Source organism: Carlito syrichta, unplaced genomic scaffold, assembly GCF_000164805.1.
Source record: "Carlito syrichta isolate Samal-C Ts95f unplaced genomic scaffold, Tarsius_syrichta-2.0.1 Scaffold301768, whole genome shotgun sequence".
In the NCBI taxonomy this organism is placed as follows: domain Eukaryota; kingdom Metazoa; phylum Chordata; class Mammalia; order Primates; family Tarsiidae; genus Carlito; species Carlito syrichta.
The window spans coordinates 391,282-414,461 of record NW_007245864.1 but is presented as its reverse complement, the minus strand read 5'-3'; the positions used below and the strand labels follow the sequence as shown (position 1 = coordinate 414,461).

Genomic DNA, 23,180 nt, shown 5'->3' with positions numbered 1-23,180 from the left:
AGGCTGAGCCACCGAACCGGGCTTGTTTTAATTTTTTTGTAGAGTTGCCTATATTGCCTGGTCTCGAACTCCTGGGCCCAAGCAATCCTGCCTCGGCCTCCCAAAGCGCTGGGATTACAGGCATGAGTCACTCTGCCCATCCTGTGTGTTCTTTAAAAACAAAAACAAAAACTTTATTGACATATGACTCAAGTATCATATAGTTCACCCATGTTAAGTGTTTAATTCAATGGTTTATAGCATATTCACAGATGTGTGCATGTACTACAACAATCAATTTTAGAACATTTTCATTACCTCAAAAAGAAACTCCATACCCTTTGGCTATCACTTCTTGCCATATTCCCTTAACCTTGAGACATTTCACATAAATATGGTCTTTTCTTTTCTTGTGATGTCTTTAATTGTTTTTTTTTTTTTTTTTTTGAGTTGGAGTCTCACTCTGTCGCCCAGACTGGAGTGCAGTGGCCGCTCCCGGCCACCACAGCCTCAACCTGCTGGGCTCTGGCGATCCTTCCGCCTCAGCCTTCCAAGTAGCTGGAACTACAGGCTAATTTTTTGATTTATTGTAGAGATGAGGTCTCGCCAAGTTGCCCAGGCAGATCTCGAAGCCTCAGGCTCAGGCAATCCACTCACCTCAGCCTCCCAAAGGCGCGGGATTACAGTCTGAGCCACCAAGCCCGGCTTCTAATTTACTTTTAAATAAACTTTTCTTTCTTAATCTTTTTGTGTGTTACAATTCTTTGCATTTACTCTTATCTCTGGGTTCCCAGTGCAGCACCTCCGGCACGCTGGCTCCGGCAGTGCTGCGCCTCCCTGCGCCTCTTCTCCCTCTCCATCTCTCCACCCTCACCCTGTCTGTACCCTAACATTTTGTTGGTCAGAGGCTTGGGAGACCAGAAGACTGGACACAGAATCTGGAAAGTGGATGAAGGACTTCAAGAACTCCACAGCAATACTGCCTGTTAGAGAGGCCCAGTCCCTTCATTGTGCTCAGATATTGGCTGGGACTGCTTCTGTTGACCAGGCTCAGAGGGAACACTGGTGGCCTCAGGGCACTGCAGTGGCTCAGCCTCCAGATAGCAAGTTGTTTCTTCAAGAAAGTCCAAGGAGAGCACACCTCTGGGGCTGCTACACACCTGAGGGATTTACCCTAAGAGGTGATCAAAGTAAAAAAAAAGCCATCTGCTCAGGCTGCCTTAACAAATTGCCCCAGGCTGCAGGGCTTAAAACAATAGATATTTATTGTCTTACAGTTCAGAGGCTGGAAGTCTGAGATCAAGGTGCCAGCCCTTCGGTTTCTGGTGAGGCCTTTTCTTCCTGCCCGGCACATGGACTTGTCCTTGCTACGTCCTGTCATGGCCTTTTCTTGGTGTATGCGCAGAGAGAGCTCTCTGGTGTCTCTTCTTATAAAGACACTGATACTAGTTTGGAATGCTGTTCCCTCCAAATCTCATACTGAAATTTGATCCCAATGTGGGAGGTGGGGCCTAGTGGGAGTGTTTGGTCATGGGGGTGGGTTCCCATGAATGGCTTGATGCTCTTCTGGTAATGAGTGAGTTGTAAAGTTCATCTAGGAATTGATGGTTTAAAAGAGACTGAGCTGGGCTGGTGGCTCCGCCTGTAAGCGCCTTGGGAGGCTGAGGTGAGTGGATTGCCCGAGCCCGCGGGTTTGAGACCCGCCTGGGCAACTTGGCGAGACCTCATCTCCACAATAAATCAAAAATGAGCCGGGCGTGGTAGTTCCAGCTGAGGCGGAAGGAAGCCTGAGGCGGAAGGAAGCCTGAGGCGGAAGGATCGCCGGAGCTCAGTGGGTCGAGGCTGCGGTGACCGGGAGTGGCCATGGCACTCCAGTCTGGGCCATGGAGTGAGACTCCAACTCAAAAATAAATAAATAAAATAAATAAACAAAATAAGCCTGGAACCTCTTTCTCTCTTGCTCCCGCTCTCACTACGTGACATGCCTCTCCCCCTTCACGTTCTGCCATAAGTAAAAGTTTCCCAAGACCTCACCAGAAGCCGAGCAGATGCTGGTACCATGCAGTTCTGTAAGCCAAAATAAACCTCTTTTCTTTATAAATTACTGAGTCTCAGGTATTCCTTTATAGCAATGCAAAACAGACTAGTCCAGACACAAACATATCGGCTCGGGGACCCACCTTTATGACCTTATTTAACCTTAACTACCTCCTAAAGGTTCGATTTCCAAATGCAGCTACATGGAGGGTTAGCACTTCAAACTGCATTTTAGGAAGAAACGATTCACTCCATAACTCGTGCACACAATGAACAGAAGGCTCACTAAGTAAGTTATGATGTATAGATATACAGGATAAAACACCATGTATCCATTAAAAATCACGTATGCTATTTATTATCACAATAAATAGTTCACAGCAAAGGACTGCATGAAAAATGTGGCTTACAGAGCACCATGAATGAAATGATCCCATTTATGTAAAATCGTAAACAGATATGCACATATGTTGACAACCACATGTATGACAACCTCGCGTGTTCGAGAGGAGGGGTCTGGAGTGATCACCAAAGTGGACTGGGGGGAGATAGTGTCCTGTATTTTTTATAATAAGCAATTATGATTTTAATAAAATCATTAAAGCTATTACTTTTTTCACTTAAAAAACACAAAATCATTTTTAAATAGAGACTTTATGTCATTTGGCACATGTTGGTTTTCTCTTCAAGAGCAGATTTGCCTCCAAGATGCCTGTCCTCTCCCGCCCCTCCCCTGCCAGCTCCCAGAGCGAAGGTGGAACTTAACCCAGGAAGGTGCTCTGGGCTTGAGGACTCCTCTCCCAGTCCAATCTGGAAACCCCTGCTCCCCGCTTTCTCTTGCAGTCTGTCATTCTGGAAATCTCTCTCCAAACTACTCTTCTCGAAAGGGAACAGCAGGGAGGTAATTTTTCAATTGTTTCAAACGGAGCTGGCACGTGGATCTCCAGGTACAACTTCTTTCTCCTCTCCTGGGTCACCCACTCAGGCTTTTCTCAGCCCTGCCGGGCCAGCGTGTCTATCCGGTGGCATCCAGCATCAAATCACAGTGACAAGAACCTTCTGGGACACACTTCAGATGCCCATGGTGGCCCCATTAAGCCTTTAACAGGGCAATCTTGTGTTCTGGAACAGAGTCTTCACTGATGTTGTAAGGCTGAGTCCCTGGTTCCTGTCTCAGGTATTTCTCTGTAAAAGATACAAGTTATTCAAGGACGCAAGAAGCGAAAGTGATGGGTCAGTTCACAGAAAGGGATTAAAAGTGGCATTTCAGGGTTCTGTTTGCACAGGGAGGAGTTGTAGGTCACCCAGGCCATCCCTAACTCTGCAGGGAGTCTCACCAAGCACATCGTGATTTTCCATGACTAATGACCCCTTCTTCCTGCTCAAGGGTAACTCATCCCACGACCAGGCCACGGGGCTTTATCCATCTCCTATGGATCGTGTCTGAACTGCTTCTAGTAACAGGGGCGAATCTGACAGATGTCACGTGGAGCCCAGGTGGCCAGATGCACAAAGAATCATTAGGAGTCCCTGTATATGAACTTTTAGAACAGGCAACACTAATTGTGGTGGCAGAAACCAGAATGGTGATTTCTCCTGAGGGAAAGGCCATGAGGGAACTTTCTAGAGTGATGAAAATGTTCTATCTTGATAGGTCCTGACTGTTGGGTACATGGGTGCATCTATCTGTCAGAACTCCAACTGCTCATGAAAGCTCTCTGCTCATCTGTATTTACACTTTACCTCAGACACAGTCACATCTAAAAAGCACATCCCCAGAGAAGGAAGAGGCCTCCATGACAGGGAGCCCACGGCCTCATCCACCACCCCTCACTCTCACCACCGTTGAGCCTGCTTCAGCTGTGGCCTCAGTGGAAGATGAAGAGGATTAGCACTTAGGCCTGAGGCAGATTTTCTGCCTATCTGGCCGATCGCCTCACTGACAGAGTCGCTGGTGAGGCCACAACTAGAACTGCGTGTAATCTCGCCTTCTTAGGGCTCAGTGTCCACCCCCACTTCTTTCCCAGCTCCTTTCCCAGAGTTCCCTGCCATGCTCTGTCTTGATCCCTGCAGCTGTCTGGCCTGTCTCAGCTTGCTGAAGAATATCTGATTGCACTCACCTGCTTCTTTCACAGTAGCGAAGTACTGGAACTCCTTCAGGTCAGCAGACAGCAGGACACGGAGAACAGGGACCTGAAGGACAGTCAGATTTTATTATTATGTTTTTGAGTCTCGCTCTCATCACCTGTGCTACAGTGCAGCAATATGATCATAGCTCACTGCAGCCTCAATCTCTTGAGCTCAAGCAATTCTCCCAACTCAGCCTCCCAAGTAACTGGGACTATAGGCGTGTACCACCATGCTTAGCTAATTTTTTTCATTTTTTGTAGAGATAGGGTCTTGCTATGTTTTCCAGGTTAGTCTCAAGCTCCTGGGCTCTCCCACCTCAGCCTCCCGAAGTGCTGGGATTATAGGTGTGAGCCACTGCACCTGGCTTGGGACAGAGAATTTAACTCAGGGCAGGGAGGTTCCTTTGTAATACACAGGGGGCTAGGCAGCCTGGATGAACACACTGTATCAGAGCCTCCTGGAAGAGGCAGCCTCACCTCCACACGAGTGAATGTCAAGAAGAAACCATGCCCCAAGGAAATGCTGTCAGAGGAGTATTTAATAAATGAATCATCTCCAAAATCCACGAAGATGCGTGGATGTGAACATGACACGGTGCGTAACACTTATGAGTAAAGCCCTGGAACCAGATGCCCGAGTCTGAAGCCCAGCTTGCCATCTTCACTGTGTGACCTCGGGCAGGTTACTCAGCTTCTCTGGGCCTTGGTGACCTCATCTAGACATGGGGACGGGGATAACACTAGCCTTGAAGGCTGGCTTGGGAGTGAATCAAACCCTGGAAAGTGCCAGGTGTTGCTGACACCCGTGGTGTGATGCTCACTCAGTATCCTGTGTCACAGCACGTTTACAGACATCTTCTCCGTGAGCATGAGGACACATCTAAGTGCCCCATGTGCTACCACCTAAGACTCGGCGGGCAGGACACATTTAATCATAGCAACAGCGACCCCGGCCTCCCTGCAAACCCCAACCACACATCCTGCACTGCTCAGAAGACTCCGGGGAGGCGTGGCTAGTACAGGGCTCTGCATCTCACTGTTGTCTATCACAGGCCCTGGAGCTTCTGAGAATGAAAGAAGCTCATTCGGACAAATCTCCCATCCGTTATGTTTGCTTCCATCCCAAACAGGACCAGTGTCTCCAGAAGCCTGTCTTCTTCAGCCTTGTGAAGCCCTGACAATACGTTTTACACACGATTCTGTAATTACACGTCTGGTTTTGCTTCCTAAAATATGACTCCCTTGGGAACAGGAACCGGCCCTCATTCATTGTGTGTCCCCAGCACAGAGCTCAGTGTGACCGTGGACAGGGGTAGGCACCAACTGCCAGGAAAATATGACCCTTTGGAGGACAGAAGTCATCACTCCCTGTTTGTTGTTGTTGTTGTTTGTTTGTTTTTTGAGTCAGAGTCTCACTCTGTCACCCTGCCTGGAGTGCAGTGGCTGCTCCCGGCCACCGCAGCCTCGACCTGCTGGGCTCCAGCGATCCTTCCGCCTCAGCCTTCCAAGTAGCTGGAACTACAGGCGTGCGCTACCACATCCAGCTAATTTTTTTTTTTGATTTATTGTAGAGATGAGGTCTCGTCAAGTTGCCCAGGTGGGTCTTGAACCCGCGGGCTCAGGCAATTCACTCACCTCGGCCTCCCAAAGTGCTGGGATTACAGGCTGAGCCACCGAGCCCGGCCACTCCCTGTTTTACAGGGAGGGCAGCAGATGGTCAGATGGGGATGCAACCGACCAGATCAGAGCTAGAGCCAATGGAGGGGGGGTGCTGTCTGTCTGTGTCATAGTCTAGAGATGTTGCATCCACCATGGAGGGGAGTAGAGGCAAGGAGGCCTTACTGCGGCTGCTGACCCACCAAGGCTGCCCTGTACACCTACCTGCAGGCCCACAAAGGCCAGGGTGACACCCTGCTTGTGGAAGTCCTGGAGGAGTTCACTGAGCCCCAACACCACGGTGTAGTCGATGCTGCAGATATGGGAGCACTCCAGGATCGAGCAGCGTGGGGGGGACACTGGGGAGACAGGCCCAAGAAGGGTCAACCCAGGCGGAGCAGCCCAAAGTCACTCTGCAGAGGACGGAGGCAGCTCTTGCCAGGGGCAGGGTGAGGTCAGAGAGTGCTCTGTCCTGTGGGGGTTAAGTCTCCTAGCGGGGAGAGAAGAGTCAGGGTGGCAGGACTTGAGAAACAGCTGTTTAGGACCTGGACCTGCAGGCCCCTTGGCTCCTTAAATGCCAACTCCCCAGAAGAAGGAACAGAACCCTAGAAGCAATAGAGACCAACATTTGGGGAACCGTTACCCTTGCTGCAACGCCGGGTTGAGACCTCACAGGGGACTGTCTTGTCTACTCGGGGAAACCTGAAACTTCATGGACCCGAGAGCAAGTAAGTGTGGAAGACAGGGCCTCAGGGTCTGGAAGAGCCACGACTAGAGTGCAGAGGGTAGTGGGACGCTCAGGGTGGCCCTCTTATCAGCCCACGTACCTTCCAGGGCCTGACTCAGGATGACCTCCCGCAGGGCTTCCACTGCAGGGAAGTACAGACCGCTGGCTGGCTGCAGGACAAGAACCGGCCCCTCGGATACCTGAGGGAAGTGAGGGAGTCCTGAAGGCTGGTCCCATGGGGCACGGCTGGGTTTGGCTCATCCCTGGCAGGAGGCCCCAACCCAAGCATATGCACAGGAGCTGGTGGGAGCTCATAGCCCACATGCAGGAGAGGAGAGGGTATGCCCACTTACCAGTGAGCAGTCACCTTCAGCAGTGCCTATGACCTCCATCATTCCATGAGCTCAAAATGTAAGCGTTGTACCAAGGAGTCCCACCCACGGCACTTCCCCCTGGGAGGCACGGACTGGTACCTGGGTCTTGGGTCTGGCCACGGAGTGCAGAAGCATGAACATGGACACCAGGGCCCCAGCCAGGATGCCGTACTGCACCTCCCAGAAGCACAGCAGGAAGGTCACGCTTAAGGGCAGCAGGTCCAGCCCTAGGAGAAGGGGTACTGCTGAGGGCCTCCTGTAGCTACCCAAGTCCCCGACTCGGTCCCCGCTCAGCTGTGGGACAGTTCCCTGGTCTCTCACATATTGAAGAAGGGTGCTCATGAACCCAAAGTGGCTCCTGAGGGGACTTGTTCAAGGGACTTGGGGATGGCGGCTGCTGAGAAGGCCACGCTGCGGAGATGGAGCTGTGGCTCCAAGTCAGAGGAAGAAAATCCCCTCCCTGTCTGTGCCGAACCGCAGTTAAAACTTGGCTGGCCAGGTGCCAGGTGTCCAGCCTCTGGGCTGAGGACAGCAGCAGGGGCCTTGTCAGGGGACAGAGCTGGCCTGAGAAGTGGAGCAGGGATCATGTGAGCCCTTGGGACCACTTGTGACTCCTGGCCAAGGAGGGGGTGTCCTGGGGACAAAGTGTGTGGGCTTGGGGGTCAGCCCCAGGTGGATTCCACCCGACACATGACACTCAGGCCGTCCCATTCTCCCCGAGCCTCGGTTTCCACTGGTGGCATTGATGAGAGTCCATGCAGGCCCGGTAATAGGTTTCAGGGCTGCTACAGGATGCAATGCAATAAACTATGAAGGCCCTGGCATGCAATAGGCGTGTGACAAGATAATTGATGCTTTCATTTGGCAACTTGCTGGGACGGACCAAAAAATGCCAAATACGCTGCATAAATACTTTCACAATGTTTCTTCAATAAACAAAGAAAACAAAAATTTTTTATATTGAACAAAATTACTATTGAGGCAGTGTGGCCAGCGAAGAAAGGAAGGTTTTAACCTAGACTCTGCTGGCCACCTGGGAAGTCCCTTGTCCCTTTTCCAGCTGGGCCAGGCAGAGCAGTGTCTGGAGGCAGGTGCAGGGGGAGGGATGGGGGAAGGAGGCAGTTCCCACGCTGGACCCTGAGTGTCAGGATGAAGAACTCCAGCTCTTCCCCGACCTGCCAAGCCACTAGGCCTCCCTGTGGCCATCTCCTGGCCTCCCACACCTCTGTCCCAGGACCACCTTATCTTCCCAGCTCCAGCCCCCTCAGCAGTGGCTGTGGGAAGATGGGAGGCACAGAGGATGACCTGTGTGCTCACAGATACCTCGTTACAGTGCTCTCCACTTCAGGGACAGGGACATACGTACTCTTAATGCGCCACAGCGTCCCGAAGATCTTGGTGTCAAACAGCGGAGCCACGGCCATGATGATGACTGCGGCCAGGGCTGACTTGGGGATGAAGTAGAAGAGAGAGGTCAGGTAGTCCAGCGACAGCAGCACCAGCACTCCTGTGGGGTGGGGGGAGACAGAGGGGGGCGCAGGTGACCTTGATGATGGGGAACACAGGGTCCTGCCCAGCAAGTGAGGTAGCCTCCCCCTCAGAGAAGCCCCACCTGGGACACAGAGTTGAGGGAGGAACGAACGCCAAGGCCGTCAGCGCCTGCACCATCCCCTGTGGTCCTCCCGCGTTTTTGAGGCCCCTCAGCCCTGGGGCATGCGGCCCATAAGCCAAAGGGCACTTGGTGCCCTGCTAAATAGGGACATCTCTAACTGGGTCTCCTCCCTCTTTTCTCCCCCTTTCACTCCAGGGGCACAAGGGGAAGGCAGTCGGGGACTCACCTGTCACCAGCCCCGCTGCTGGGGTGCACACCCCTGACTGGGCATTCACAGCTGTCCTGGAAGGCAACACAGAGACCACTCATCACAGGCAGGACTGGGAGAGGGGAAGTCTCAGTCTACACCACCATGGCTGATCTTCCAAGGGGATGTCAGCTCCGAGGAGGCCTGGGAAGCACAAGGCTGAGGGCAGTTGGGGACCAGGCAAAGCAATTTAGGGTGCAGCCATGGAGAGCTTTGCTCAATCCACCCTGATTGTAAGAATACAAGTCAGGCCGGGCTCGGTGGCTCAGCCTGTCATCCCGCTCCTTTGGGAGGCCGAGGTGAGTGGATTGCCTGAGCCCGCGGGTTCGAGACCCGCCTGGACAGCGAGACCTCATCTCTACAATAAATCAAAAAATCAGCCGGGCGTGGCAGCGCATGCCTGTAATTCCAGCTACTTGGAAGGCTGAGGCGGAAGGATTGCCGGAGCCCAGCAGGTCGAGGCTGCGGTGGCCGGGAGCGGCCACTGCCCTCCAGTCTGGCCGACAGAGTGAGACTCCAACTCAAAACAAACAAACAAACAAACAAGAATACAAGTCAGGAAGCACAAGCCTTTCAAGAGTCCTGCCTGATTTGTCTTCCCCCATCCAGGGAGGGGTCCCATACCCAGCAAACTTGGGACCAGTAGCACAGGGACCCGGCCCTGCTGGATGGTGCCCCCTCTCCTTTAAGGCACAGGTCACCCCAATGCTGCCTTCCTGACTGAGGGTCTAGAGGTCTGGGCTGGACCTCATGCCCAACTTTCCCAGGGCAGAGCCATGATCCTTCCTGTCCCTGTGTCCTTTTAGGAATTAATTCTGGCACCAAAAGTTGAGAGTGCTTCAATGTACTGCAAACATTCTAGTGTTTTCTTCTTTTGTGTTTTTTTTACAGGTAGGATCTCACTGTGTTGCCCAGGCTAGAGTGCAGTGGCTATTCACAGGTGTGATCCCTGGCCGGGATCAGTAGCTCATGCCTGTAATCCCAGCATTTTGGGAGGCTGAAGCAGGAGGATTACTTGGGGCCAGGAGTTCGAGGCTAGCCTGAGCAACATAGTGAGACCTTGTTTCTACAAAAACAAAAAAACCAAAACAAAACAAAAAACCCATTAACTGGGCATAGTGGCATGCAACTATAGTCCCAGTCACTTGAGAGGCTGAGGTGGAATCGCCTAGGCTTAAGAGGTTGAGGCTGCGGTGAACCATGATAACTCTAGCCTGGGTGACAGAGTGAGACCTCAACCCCACCCTTCCCACAAAAAAAAAAAAAAAAAAAAAAATCACAGGTGCAATCCTAGCTCACTGCAGCCTCAAATTTCTGTGCTCAAATTATCTCCCACCTAGGCTTCCCACATAGCTACGACAACAGGCATGCAGCATCACACCTGGCTAATTTTATTTTTGTAGAGAAGAAGTCTGACTATATTGCCCAGGCTGGTCTTGAACTCCACCTCAAATGATCCTTCCACCTTGGCCTCCTGGGTAAACAGAACAACAAGAGTGTGCTATGACACCTGGCAGAACTTTCTAGTATTAAATTGCAGTGCCGTCTATTGGTGTGAAGAAACCAGAGGACACCTTGGAGAACAGTGGCATAAACCCTCACCCCCACCAGTCATCAGGAAGACAGACAGACTCCTTACCGGGACAAGGACAAAAAAGTGTGGAACATGGGCAGGGGGCCTGGGGGGGGTGGAAGTGGGTTCCTGGGCAGCCCCTTCCCCAAGGCACAGAGATGGAAGGATGTGGTCACTCACCGTCCAAAGCTGCCTGTGACTGGGTAGGCAGAGACGAGGGACCCCAGCACGTTGGTGAGGCCTGGCGAGAAAACAAAGGTTTATCTGGGAAGAGAAGGAACACAGAATTGAGGGAAAAGCGAGGGAAAGACAAAAACCCAGAATGGAAGCAGGAAGGCAGGTTGGAGAATCACTCCGAGGTCCTGCACCTGGCGCTCTTTTAGGAAAGGAAGAAAACAGGCTGTGTTTTTCCTGAGCTTCCCAAGGTAGACTCCAGCTTTAAAACACTCTCACCCCAGCCTCTCCTGTGTGACTAAGACATGCCTTTTCTCACGTATAACACGGAAGAGTGTGATGGTGGACACGGAGGCACCCGGAAGACAAACCCAATGTGCTGGGAAGGTCAGCCATCATCCATGGTTCTCCACTCAGTTCCTTCAAACCCCCACTCCTTCTCATGAGATGATGGCCCAAGTGAGGCCAGAGGCCACGGCTGGGAAGCTTCTCCCCGGATAACACTACCTGGCTGTACGGGATGGAGTCCACATTCACAGCCTGGCTAGGCCCGAGAACCAAGATGGCTGCCCACATGGATCACAAGCCCCTGCCAGCATCTGTCTCCTCAAGGGACCATCACAAAGACCAGAGCCTCCTCTGTGCTCTAAAACACAATGGAGGTCACAGGTTCAGGACTGAGGGCTGAGGCTTACTCAGTACTAGGCCCTCTCAGATCACATGGCTCAGCTCATGTCCTTGAGAGCGGGAGCCCAGGCGAGGAAAAACAGACTTGCGGAGGAGAGGGGGCTGGGAAGAGGTCATGTGGTGACCACAGGCTGCAAGTGACCGCCCTTACTCTTTAATCAGATCAGGGACTTAACTCTGTGCAGCCACCGACTAGGACGGTCCCTTCCCACATGGCATTGCATGGGCTCATAATGGCCTCTTGCCATGCGGCTGCTGGAAACTGCCTGGCCTACCTCAGATCAAGGAAACCAGCACCCACCTAGAATAACTTGAGCTTCATGACCACTCTTCAACAGCCACTCTGTCTAGGTTGTGCCCCTGGAACTCACCAGACCACCAAGATACTTTTGTCATATTTTTGTAGTAATGGGAATGAAGCACTCTGAGAATTCACGTCCGGAAGATTCACTGGTGGGTGCTTGGGGGAGTCTGGATTTTCCCTGCCTTAGGGTGAGTAATTCCTAGGAAGCCCAAGCCCCACCCATCAACTGAACAACGCCCCATTCTCCAAGGCTCAGAGGAGTACCAGCAATGTCCCTTTGTGACCCATCCGGGCTCCCACACACTTTGCTGTCAAGAAGCCAGGTGGAGTGAATCCAAGACCCTCACATGACGTTGTCCGGGTGTAATGGTGGACACCTCCATGGGAAAGAACCCACGATGCTGCCCAGGTTAGACCCATGCCCATCTCACGAGGGGCAAAAAGGAAATGCAGGAAAGTCTGGGACCCACCATACACTGAAAATAGCAACGATAACTGAACTAAAAATTCACACTGTGGTCTCAAAATACACCATTAGAGAAGTCAGTTCTTGGAGACACAAGAAAACGAAACGATGAAACCAAGCATCCACACTCCGGCAACTTGGGAACCTGGGGCCCTCCTGAGGCTTCACTAATCCACCTGCTCCTACCTGGAGAGCCACAGGGTGAGGCAAAGACACAAAATCAGTGGACTCCCCTGAGATCCTACCTGGCCACACTTCAGCTCTCTGACCCCTGGCCCTGGAAGCTCCCTCGCTGAGGTGGGACATTCTAGATGTTCACTGGTATAGATCAAGCCTACAGACCTCAAGGTTTAGTACACAGCAGGTGCTCAATTAGTAGTGGTCAGAATGGACAACAGCAGGTGCTCAATTCGTGGTGGTCAGAATGGACAACAGATGTCAGCTCTCTATTCCCAGGGATTAAATTGAACCATCTAGAAAGCTGGGACAGAGTTCTTCCTAATATTTCAAAAGGATCCAGCAGGGGCCACCTCTGCCCCTGGCAGTTCATCATGTCCACCACAACACTCTGTACAACTCAGGAGACATAGAGAAGCGGGCCCAGGCCCCAGGAGGCCGGCGGCTGGAGTCTCACCAATGGCCAGCAGCTCCTGGTTGGCGTCGATGCGGTAATTATTCTGAGAAGCTAAAGAGAACAAACAGTAAAGACACTGTCACTGATACTCAGTATCACTCAGAAAACATTCATGAAATGAAAAACAGGTTATGAATTTTTACATACAGCACTAAGTTTTGTAAAATACATACACGTATGCATGTATAAACATGTTTGTGTATATCATAAAGACAGTGGGAAGAGCTCCAGCAACATGCTAACAGTAGCTACTTGGGGCAGTAAAGGGGGTTATGAGTGATCTGTCTCATTTATATTCATTTCTGCACGTTTCACATTTTCTACAAAAAACATATACAGTTATTGCTTTTATAATAAGAGGAAAACGTTTTAAACTAAAAACTATTCTGACTACAAGTTGAGGCAACCAGGAAGTCAAGGTTGGGCCATGTCCAAGGAGTTGAGCAGGCAGAGATTTTAGGGTCAACTACAGGAGCGTGAATCTAAGACAAAGGTTGGCAAACTTTTCTGTAAAGGACCAGATAGTACTATCTTAGGCTTTGCAGGCCCCACAGTCTCTGTGGCAGGTACATGGCTTGCAATCACAGCACAAAAGTAGCCACAGACAGGCCATCCCCAAACGAGCCTCGCCAGGTCATCCTCAAACGAGCCTCACTTAATTTAATTTAATTTAATTTAATTTAATTAATTTACTTTTTGAGTTGGAGTCTCACTCTGTCGCCCAGACTAGAGTGCAGTGGCCACTCCTGGCCACTGCAGCCTCAACCCACTGGGATCCGGCAATCCTTCTGCCTCAGCCTTCTGAGTAGCCAGAATTACAGGCACGCGCTACCATGATTTTTTTATTTATTGTAGAGATGAGGTCTCACCAAGTTGCCCAGGCGGGTCTTGAACCCGCGGGCTCAGGCAATCCACTCACCTCAGCCTTCCAAGGCGCGGGATTCCAGGTTGAGCCACCGAGCCTGGTTGGCCAAAAGTTTTAATTTTAATTTAATTTTATTTTTAGAGTTGAGGTCTCACTCTGCAGCCCAGGCTGGAGCAGAGTGGTGCAATCACGGCTCACCACAAGGATTTCTGCACTTTTCTGTATGTAATTCAACAAAAGATTCTTTTTTGTTGTTGTTTGCTTGCTCTTTTTTAAGAGTCATAGTCTCACTCAGTCCACTCATGCTGGAGTGCAGTGGCATGGTCATAGCTCCTGCAGCCTCTACCTCCTGGGCTCAAGCGATCCTCCTGCCTCAGTCTCCTGAGGAGCTGGGACTACAGGTGCATATCACCTCGCCCAGCTAATTTTTTTTTTTTTAAGTAGGAGTCTCACTCTGTGGCTCACTTAATTTTATTTGCGATCACTGAGATTTGAATTCTACATACTTTTCATGTGTCACACAGTATTATTCTTTTGACTTTTTCTAACCATTTTAAAAAGGTAAGAATCAGGCCAGGCATAGTGGCTCACACCTGTAACTCCAGCACTTTGGGAGACCGAGATGGGAGGATCACTTGAGTGCAGGAGTTTGAGACCAGCCTGGGCAATACAGCAAGACCCCCATATCTACAAAAAATTTAAAAATCAGTTGGGCATGCCTGTAGTATCAGCTATTCAGGAGACTGAATTAGAAGGATTGCACAAACCTCCAAGTTCCAGGCTGCAGTCAACTATGACTGTGCCACTCCACTCCACCTGAGCAACAGAAAAAAAATTTTTTTTTTTTGAGTTGGAGTCTCACTCTGTCACCCAGACTGGAGTGCAGTGGCCGCTCCCGCCCACCGCAGCCTCGACCTGCTGGGCTCCGACGATCCTTCCGCCTCAGCCATCCAAGTAGCTGGAACGACAGGCGCGTGCTATCACACCCGGTTCATTTTGATTTGTTGTAGAGATGAGGTCTCTCCAAGTTGCCCAGGCGGGTCTCGAATCCACGGGCTCAGGCAATCCACTCACCTTAGCCTCCCAAAGGTGCGGGATTACAGGTTGAGCACCGAGCCCGGCAGATAAATTTTTTAAATAAAAAAAAAAAAAAGTAAAAGCCATTCTCAGGTCAGTGACCATACAAAACAGGCAGCAGTCTGTTGTTTACCAATCCCTGATTAAAGAGAATAAAAGGCTTTACAAATTAGACCAGGAGCCCAGGTGACTTCAAAAGAAAATAAAATGTCTTCTAAGGAACGGACAAGATGAGTAAAAGCCATAAGATGTGGAATCAGAAGAGACACCCTATGTTTCTTTTGGTAACAACAAAAAAACATAATAAGGAAACCAAAATATACCATGAGTGGTATATGGAACAAATGAAAACGTGTGATTGTGAGCAATTGCTGGAGTTTGGGGCTGAAACCCCTTTTGAATGGACATTAGTTAAGAGCTTCCTTCAAAGGGGCTAAGCCTCAGAGAGCTAGAATTTTGGAGAAGAAAACACATTGTGGCACAGTCTGAGCCAGGCAGTAAACATGATTTATGGAGTCATGATAACATACGCTGTTATTGGGTGTTAACCTTTAGAATCAGCCTAAACCCAAAAGCAGAGAACTTAATTTCAGGGCTATAGGTTGGGACAAAAGTGCCATCCACATGGACAGAACAAGGCTGAGAAACAACCAACCAAGGTGGGAAAGGAATAGGCACGTGTAGGATTTCACAGCCCCAGCTTACCAAGCAGGGAATCAAGAGATGCTGAATGATATACAGAAATTTAACATTTCCCTGCCTCCCTGGGGATAAGAAGAGGGCCAGCCCAATGTGCTTAGCCAGCTGGAGAAAGCACATGTTCAATGTCTAGGAATTGTGTGAGCCTGTTATTAAACACAGCCACCATTACCAATTAAATGAAAACTTTCAATTACTAAGCAAATTACATTAAAAAGAAAGATAATAGCTAAAGCTCTCAATTCCTTCAGGGCACAGTGGCTCACGCCTGTAATCCCAGCACTTTGGGAGGCACAGGTGAGAGGAATGCCTGAACCCAGGGGTTTGAGAGCAGCCTGAGCAACTTGGTGAGACTTGGAAGGCTGAGGCGGAAGGAGTGCCTGAGCCCAGCTGATTGAGGCTGCGGTAGCAGCAAGTGTGCCACCGCACTCTAGCCTGGGTGACAGAGTGAGACTCCAACTCAGAAAAAGCAAAGAAAGCAAAAAACAAACAAACAAACAAAAAAAAACCCTCTCACTTTCTAATTTATTTGACAACATTTTACTGTCACCTTTGAGGTTACTTGTGCCCCTGGCATTGATACAGTGGCGATATCACACACAGCAGCTAATGTACATTTCATCACAACTCAAAGTACAAACTCCCCACTCAGCTCAGCAATGTCATGTTCAGCCTAAAATCAGCCACAGTGGAAGCACTGACACCACAGTAGCTGGCAAAGGCTGCAAACCAGGGTCCTTTGGTTCCACAGAGAGCAGGTTGGTAAAACACTTCATGGCACAACTCTGAATGGGGTTTTTTGTTATAAATCCGCTTTTATCATACACAAACACATTTTAAAACATGAGCATGTATTACTTGGATAAAAATTCAAATTTTGGCTGGCCTTGGTGGCTTAGCCTATAATCCCAGCACTTTGGGAGGCCGAGGCAAGTGGATCGCCTGAGCCCGTGGGTTTGAGACCTGTCCGGGCAACTTGGCGAGACCTTGTCTCTACAGTAAAATAAAAATTAGCCGGGTATGGTAGTGCGCATCTGTAGTTCCAGCTACTACGAAAGCTGAGGTGGAAGGATCGCAGAAGCCCAGCAGGTTGACGCTGGGGTGGCCGTGAATGTGTGTACCACTGCACTCCAGCCTGGGCGAAGGAGTGAGACTCTAGCTCAAAAAAAAAAAAATTCAAATTTCTAAAATGAGAAATGTGTGGATATAAACAAGCGAGAAAAAGCACACAAGTCAAGGCAGGCAGGTGAGTCTCGGGAGGAGACCGGTGAGGGCATCTTACCAAAGGCTTTGGCCACTGCGATGCTCTCCAGGAGGCCCATCAAAGGCACCACAGCCAGCCCGGCTCCCATGTCCTGAGAGAGGAGAAAGTGACGGTGAGTAGCTTTCCTACTGGGTCTGACTAGGCAGTGATCCACCAAGGTGGGGACCTCCCCTCACCCCCACAGCTAACAGAAGTAAGCACCCCTCAATGGCAGGACCATGAGCTTAACACAGTCAAGGAAGCAGCTCCTTATCACAAAAGGAAAAAGATACTGGGAAGAACATAGCAAACTTATCCTCTGCCAATGTCCAAAACAGGAGAACACCCCTGGGCTCGAGGCGGAAACACAAATGTGCTGTTCATAAAGCCAATCTAGGAATCTTTCAAAACTGACATGTGCCTTCCTGAATAACTCTGCGATCCTAACTGATCTCAGACTTCCTGTCACTAAGCAGATGCATCTGGGATCTGGAACCAAGCCAGGGCCCACTGTGGCCTCGGCTATGCCATCCTGGCTCCCATCTCTGCCCACCTGTATCATCTCTGGAAAGGAGATCGTCCTGTTGTCAGTGGTCACTGAGAAGGGAGGGGCCCGGAATGGAGGAAGCCCCGCGGCTGTCTCCCCAGTTAGAATGAAAGGCTGGTATCCAGTCACCTCAAAGGAATATGCAACCAGGGCTGCAAAGGAGACCACCAGGGCATTGCGAGCTTGAAAGAAAGGAGAGAGATACATTATGGAACCCTACTCCCCACCAGCACAGGGATGTGCACCTGCCTCTGGGTGACCAACACACCCCAGGGGCAGAAAACATCCACCCAGCCACGACCACTCACTCTGTACCCTGGAAAACACAGCATGGAATAAGTGACCATGTGGCAGTGTGAGCAGATGGGACAACAGAGCTGCTGGTGCAGACTGGTGCACACACCACATACTGACGTCTCCCAGATAACTATGTGGACAATGTGTCTAGCTGCAAAGATACTCTGAAATCAAACACCCAGGCACTCCCACTTCAGAGCACAATGGAGAAAAAAACTGGATTTACCCCCAACCTGAAACATCCAAGAACTGGACAAGCTAGAGGAAATAATAGTTGCTCAAGATGTCAGACAACAGGCATGACAGATATAGAAAACAAACAGGTGAGTCTCTAACACCCTGCCAGCTGCCTGAAGGGTTTCCAGGGTCTGGTGTACATGGGGAACCCCTAGCAGAAAACAGGGGTCTCTCTGAGTTGAGGAAGCAACACCGGAAGTCCCAGAAGGCCAGCAGCTGGAGTGGACAGGAACATTTACGGAAGGAGAGGGTGGCACTGAGACAGACCTGCAGACATCTGCAGATGGTTCCCTCAGGTGGGCAACAGAGAAAGATCAAGGCAAAGCTGTGAGGAAACTACCCCAAACTACCAAAAACCCAAACTGGGAAAGAGATACCCAAGACAAATAAAGGAAACGATCCCAGGGACTCACACCAGAGTGAAAAAAAACTCCAAATTCACAGGGCATTGGGAGCTCAGTAGGGTTTTACCTCAGCAGTGGGCAAGATTAGACCTAGACCTGGGGTTGGTAAATCTTTTCTTGTTTTGTTTTGGTTTTTTTTTAGTTGGAGTCTCACTCTGTTGCCCAGACTGGAGTGCAGTGGCCACTCCCGGCCACCGCAGCCTCGTACTGCTGGGCTCCGGCGATCCTTCCGCCTCAGCCTTCCAAGTAGCTGGAACTACAGGCGTGCGCTACCGCGCCCGGCTCATTTTGATTTATTGTAGAGATGAGGTTTCACCAAGTTGTCCAGGCGGGTCTCAAACCCGCAGGCTCAGGCAATCCACTCACCTCAGCCTCCCAAAGGCACGGGATTACAGGCTGAGCCACTGAGCCCAGCTGGTAAATCTTTTCTATACAGGGTTAAATACAAAATAATTTTTGCTTTGTGGGCCATTCACTCTTTGGTGAAACTACTCAACTCTCGCTGTTATTGGACAAAAGCAACTATAGACAATGTAAATGAATGGAAGTAGCTGTTCCAATAAAACTTTATTTACAGAATCAAGTGATGGGCCAGATTAGAATGAATAATGCTCTGGTCCAGCCCACAAAGCTTAAAAGCAAGACCTGAATGGATCAAACTGTCCTACATAACTTAATTGTATCCCAGAACAAAGCTCAGGAAGATTTATAGAATACAAAAATATCTAGCCCCCAACAATGTCAAATTCATAAAGTATGGCATCCATCCAAACAAATATTATTAGACATACAAAGAACCAGAAAAATATAACCCATACAAGGAGAAAAACCAAGCAATAAAAACTGACCCAAAAGTGACACAGTTAAAGATAACAGAATTAACAAACAGAACATTAAAAGAGTAATTTGACGAAATTCCATATGTTCAAAAAAGCCGGGCTCGGTGGCTCATCCTGTAATCCCGCGCCTTTCGGAGGCTGAAGTGAGTGGATTGCCTGAGCCCGCAGGTTCGAGACTCGCCTGGGCAGCGAGACCTCATCTCTACAATAAATCAAAAAATCAGCCGGACGTGGTAGTGCATGCCTGTAATTCCGGCTACTTGGAAGGCTGAGGCGGAAGGATCGCCAGAGCCCAGCAGGTCGAGGCTGCGGTGGCCGGGAGCGGCCACTGCACTCCAGTCTGGGCGACAGAGTGAGACTCCAACTCAAAAAAAAAAAAAAAAAAAAAAAAAAGCTAGAGCCAGGCTTGGTGGCTCAGCCTGTAATCCTGCGCCTTTGGGTTCGAGACTTGTCTGGGCAACTTGGTGAGACCTCATCTCTACAATAAATCAAAAAATTAGCCGGGCATGGTAGCGCGTGCCTGTAGTTCCAGCTACTTGGAAGGCTGAGGTAGAAGGATCGCCGGAGCCCAGCAGGTCGAGGCTGCGGTGGCTGGCAGCGGCCACTGCACTCCAGTCTGGGCGACAGAGTGAGACTCCAACTCAAAAAAAAAAGCTAGAAGGAAGACCAAATCTTTTAGATAAAAATGTGAAAGATACATTTAAAAATACTCAAATTGAATTTCTAGAAATGAAGAACACAATGTCTGAGGTGAAATAAACACTTGATGTGATTAATAACAGATCAGACATTATAGGAAAAGTAAAAGACGAGGATGTATCAGTAGAAACTATCCAAAATGAAACTCACAAAGGAAAAGAAAGACTGATTATTGTGCAAAATATCAGTGAGCTGTAGGACAACATCAAGTTGCCAAGTATAAGTGTGTTGGAGTCCACAAAGAAGTCTATAGCATAGTATTGTGCAGATTTCAAGTATAAAGATTTCAAGAAATAAGAGCTGCATATTTTTCCAAATTAGATGAAAACTGTAACCCTACACATCGAAGAAGCTCAATGAACCCCAAGCACAAGAAATGCAGAGGGAAAAGAAAGCATGACACCAAGGCATGTCATAATGAATCTGCCTAAAACCAGTGATAAAGAGAATATCTTAAAAGCAGTGAAGAGAAAGATCACATACAGAGGAATAAAGATGACAGCACACTTCTTGTGGAAAGAAAGGAGACCAGAAGATAGAATAGTGTCTTTAAAACACTAAAAGAAAAAAACCAAGCCGGGCTTGGTGGCTCAGCCTGTAATCCCGTGCCTTGGGAGGCTGAGGTGAGTGGATTGCCTGAGCCCACGGGTTCGAGACCCACCTGGGCAACTTGGCGAGACCTCATCTCTACAATAAATCAAAAAATTAGCCGGGTGTGGTAGCGCGCGCCTGCAGTTCCAGCTACTTGGAAGGCTGTGGCAGAAGGATCACCAGAGCCCAGCAGGTTGAGGCTGTGGTGGCTGGGAGTGGCCACTGCACTTTAGTCTGGGCGACAGAGTGAGACACCAACTCAAAAAAAAAAAAAAAAAGCAATCTAGAATTCTATAACCTGCAAAACTATCTTTGAAAAATGAAGGCAAAATAAGACTCTCAGACATAGAAAAGCCGAAAGAATTAATCATCAAGAGGCCTGCACCATAAGAAACAATAATGTCGCCGGGCTCAGTGGCTCAGCCTATAATCCCACGCTTTGGGATGCCGAGTGAGTGGATTGTCTGAGCCCGTAGGTTTGAGACTTGCCTGAGAAACTTGGCAAGACCTCATCTCTAAAATAAATTTAAAAATCAGCCAGGCGTGGTAGTGCTTGCCTGTAATTCTGGCTACTTGGAAGGCTGAGGTGGAAGGATCGCCAGAGCCCAGCAGGTTGAGGCTGCGGTGGCTGGGAGTGGCCATTGCATTGCAGTCTGACCCACAGAGTGAGACTCCAATTCGGGGAAAAAAAGAAAAAAAAAAACAAAACAAAAAAAAACAATAATGTCCTTCAGGCAGAAGGAAAATGATACCAGGTGGAAATCTGGATATTTTTTTTTCCACTACGCCTGCTTGTTTTTTATTGAGTAAACCTCTCATGACAAAGGGATGAAGAGGCAAGAAATAGTGCTTATGTGGGTACATATAAAAGAGTTTGTTTTTCTTACTTATATTTCTTTAAAAGGAGCTGCGAGTTTAAAGTGGAGATAATAGGCTACGTGCAGTAACAGGTATGAGCCTCGCTATGTTGTATAGGCTGGTCTTGAACTTCTGGGCTCAAGCAATTCTCTAGCCTCAGTGTCCCAAAGTGCTAGGACTAAAGGTATGAGCCACTGTGCTCAGTTCAAAAGCTTTTTTTTTTTGAGTTGGAGTCTCACTCTGCTGCCCAGACTGGAGTGCAGTGGCCGCTCCCGGCCACCGCAACCTCGACCTGCTGGGCTCCGGCCATCCTTCCGCCTCAGCCTGGAACTACAGGCACGCACTGCCACGCCCGGCTCATTTTTGATTTATTGTAGAGATGAGGTCTCGCCAAGTTGCCCAGGCGGGTCTCGAACCCGCGGGCTCAGGCAATCCACTCACCTTGGCCTCCCAAATGCGTGGGATTACAGGCTGAGCCACCGAGCCCGGCTCTCTGCTTGTTTTTTATTGAGTAAACCTCTCATGACAAAATCATGAATGTTACACTAAAATGCTCATAGTCATTATATTTGTGTAGTTTCTCTCCCATGTGAACCCTGTAATATTCCAAAGTTTTCAGTGCTTGGGTAAAAGCCTAAGCACATACCTCACATTTGTGTGGCTTCATCAAAGATGTTTTTGATGTCTAATAAAATTGGGGGGCTGGAAAAGTCTCTTGCATATCTTACAATTAAATAAGTTCTCTTTAGTATAGATTCTCTGACATCCTGTATATTACAATGTTTTGCCATCTTTAAAAAAAACCTTTCTGGCTACAAGGAGACTACCTCTCCCAAGTAAGGCAATTTTTTTTTTTTTTTTTTTTTGAGTTGGAGTCTCACTCTGTCATCCAGACTGGAGTGCAGTGGCCACTCTCGGCCACCGCAGCCTCAACCTGCTGGGCTCCGGCCATCCTTTTGCCTCAGTCTTCCAAGTAGCTGGAACCTACAGGCACACGCTACCCCACCCGGGTCATTTTGATTTATTGTAGAGATGAGGGCTCACCAAGTTGCCCAGGCGGGTCTCGAACCTGCGGGCTCAGGCAATTGGCTCACCTCAGCCTCCCAAAGGCGCGAGATTACAGGCTGAGCCACCGAGCCCGGCTAGTATGGCAATTCTTAGAGCAAAGGGCCCAGCCAGGAGCATGTCTCTGATGTGCAAACCAACCAATCCAGAGCCATCCTTCCTCTACCTGGCTATACACCCCAGGGCTGGATACTAGGCAACTGGAGGCCACCCTTATAGCCCAAAGTCTGCCCAATTCATCCAAACTGGCCAGTCCTAAACAACTCACCCTGCCCTGCCTTGCCCTTATGATAGTAGAAGACCCAGTAAAGGCTCTAACCTAAACCTTCCCCTCACTCCTATCTTCTTCCACCTCTAGGCTACCCGAGTGTGGCATGCCATGCCTCTTGTCTCTAGGACTTGTGTGTACAATAACCTTTGTATTCTGGGCCTCTCCTCTATCTCCTCCTGTGACTGCAACTGATCAGTCATTTCATAAAAGAATAGAAAGTCTCTGAGAAACACAGCTACCCCAGCGTCGACCTATTGGGCTCAGGCGATCCTTCCACCTCAGCCTTCTAAGTAGCCAGAGCTATAGGTATGTGCTACCACACCCAGCTAATTTTTTATTTATTGTAGAGATGGGGTCTCACCAAGTTGCCCAGGCTAGGCTCACACCCGAGGGCTCAGGCAATCCTCTCACCTCAGTCTCTCAAAGTGCTGGGATTATAGGTGTGAGTCACCACGCCCAGCCTCCCGTGGTCCTTCTTAAGGGACCTCTGGCTACCTGTGGCTCAGCCAGCAGCCTCCATACCTAAAACTGAAGTTTTGCTCCAGAAATTAAAACAGAACCTGTTGGTCTCAGTAGAATTGGATTTCTCTCCCCTGCAGACAGTAGACCAGGTTTCTCAACTGCTGATGTTTGGGACCAGATAATTCTTTGTTGTGGGAGGCTGTGCACTGTCAGGTATTTAACAGCACCCTTAGCCCCTACCTACTAGCTTCCAGTAACTGCCTCCCACAGTAGTATCACCAAAAATGCCTCCCAACTTTGCCAAATGTCCCCAGGGGGGCAAAATCGCATCCAGTTGAGAACCACTGCTGCAGACCAGTGTTCTCAGCTCTGGCTGCATATTAGAATCATTTGGGGAGTTTTTTTTTTTTTTTGAGTTGGAGTCTCA

The 23,180-nt window shown here is 49.5% G+C and overlaps 1 protein-coding gene across 1 annotated transcript in view; it reads right to left on the bottom strand.

Moving 5' to 3' along the window:
* Nucleotides 1-2,347: 2,347 nt before the first annotated feature.
* SLC26A11 (solute carrier family 26 member 11) overlaps nucleotides 2,348-23,180 on the bottom strand; it is a 27,349-nt gene continuing 6,516 nt past the window's right edge. The window contains exons 6-16 of the mRNA XM_008055194.2: nucleotides 17,037-17,212; nucleotides 16,523-16,595; nucleotides 12,600-12,650; nucleotides 10,515-10,575; nucleotides 8,741-8,796; nucleotides 8,269-8,409; nucleotides 7,002-7,129; nucleotides 6,629-6,728; nucleotides 6,027-6,160; nucleotides 4,137-4,209; nucleotides 2,348-3,201 (exon numbers count right to left, since the gene is read on the bottom strand). Coding sequence (XP_008053385.1) covers nucleotides 3,110-3,201; nucleotides 4,137-4,209; nucleotides 6,027-6,160; nucleotides 6,629-6,728; nucleotides 7,002-7,129; nucleotides 8,269-8,409; nucleotides 8,741-8,796; nucleotides 10,515-10,575; nucleotides 12,600-12,650; nucleotides 16,523-16,595; nucleotides 17,037-17,212 — 1,085 coding nt within the window. The 3' untranslated portion in view covers nucleotides 2,348-3,109. The remainder of the gene's footprint in view (nucleotides 3,202-4,136; nucleotides 4,210-6,026; nucleotides 6,161-6,628; nucleotides 6,729-7,001; nucleotides 7,130-8,268; nucleotides 8,410-8,740; nucleotides 8,797-10,514; nucleotides 10,576-12,599; nucleotides 12,651-16,522; nucleotides 16,596-17,036; nucleotides 17,213-23,180) is intronic.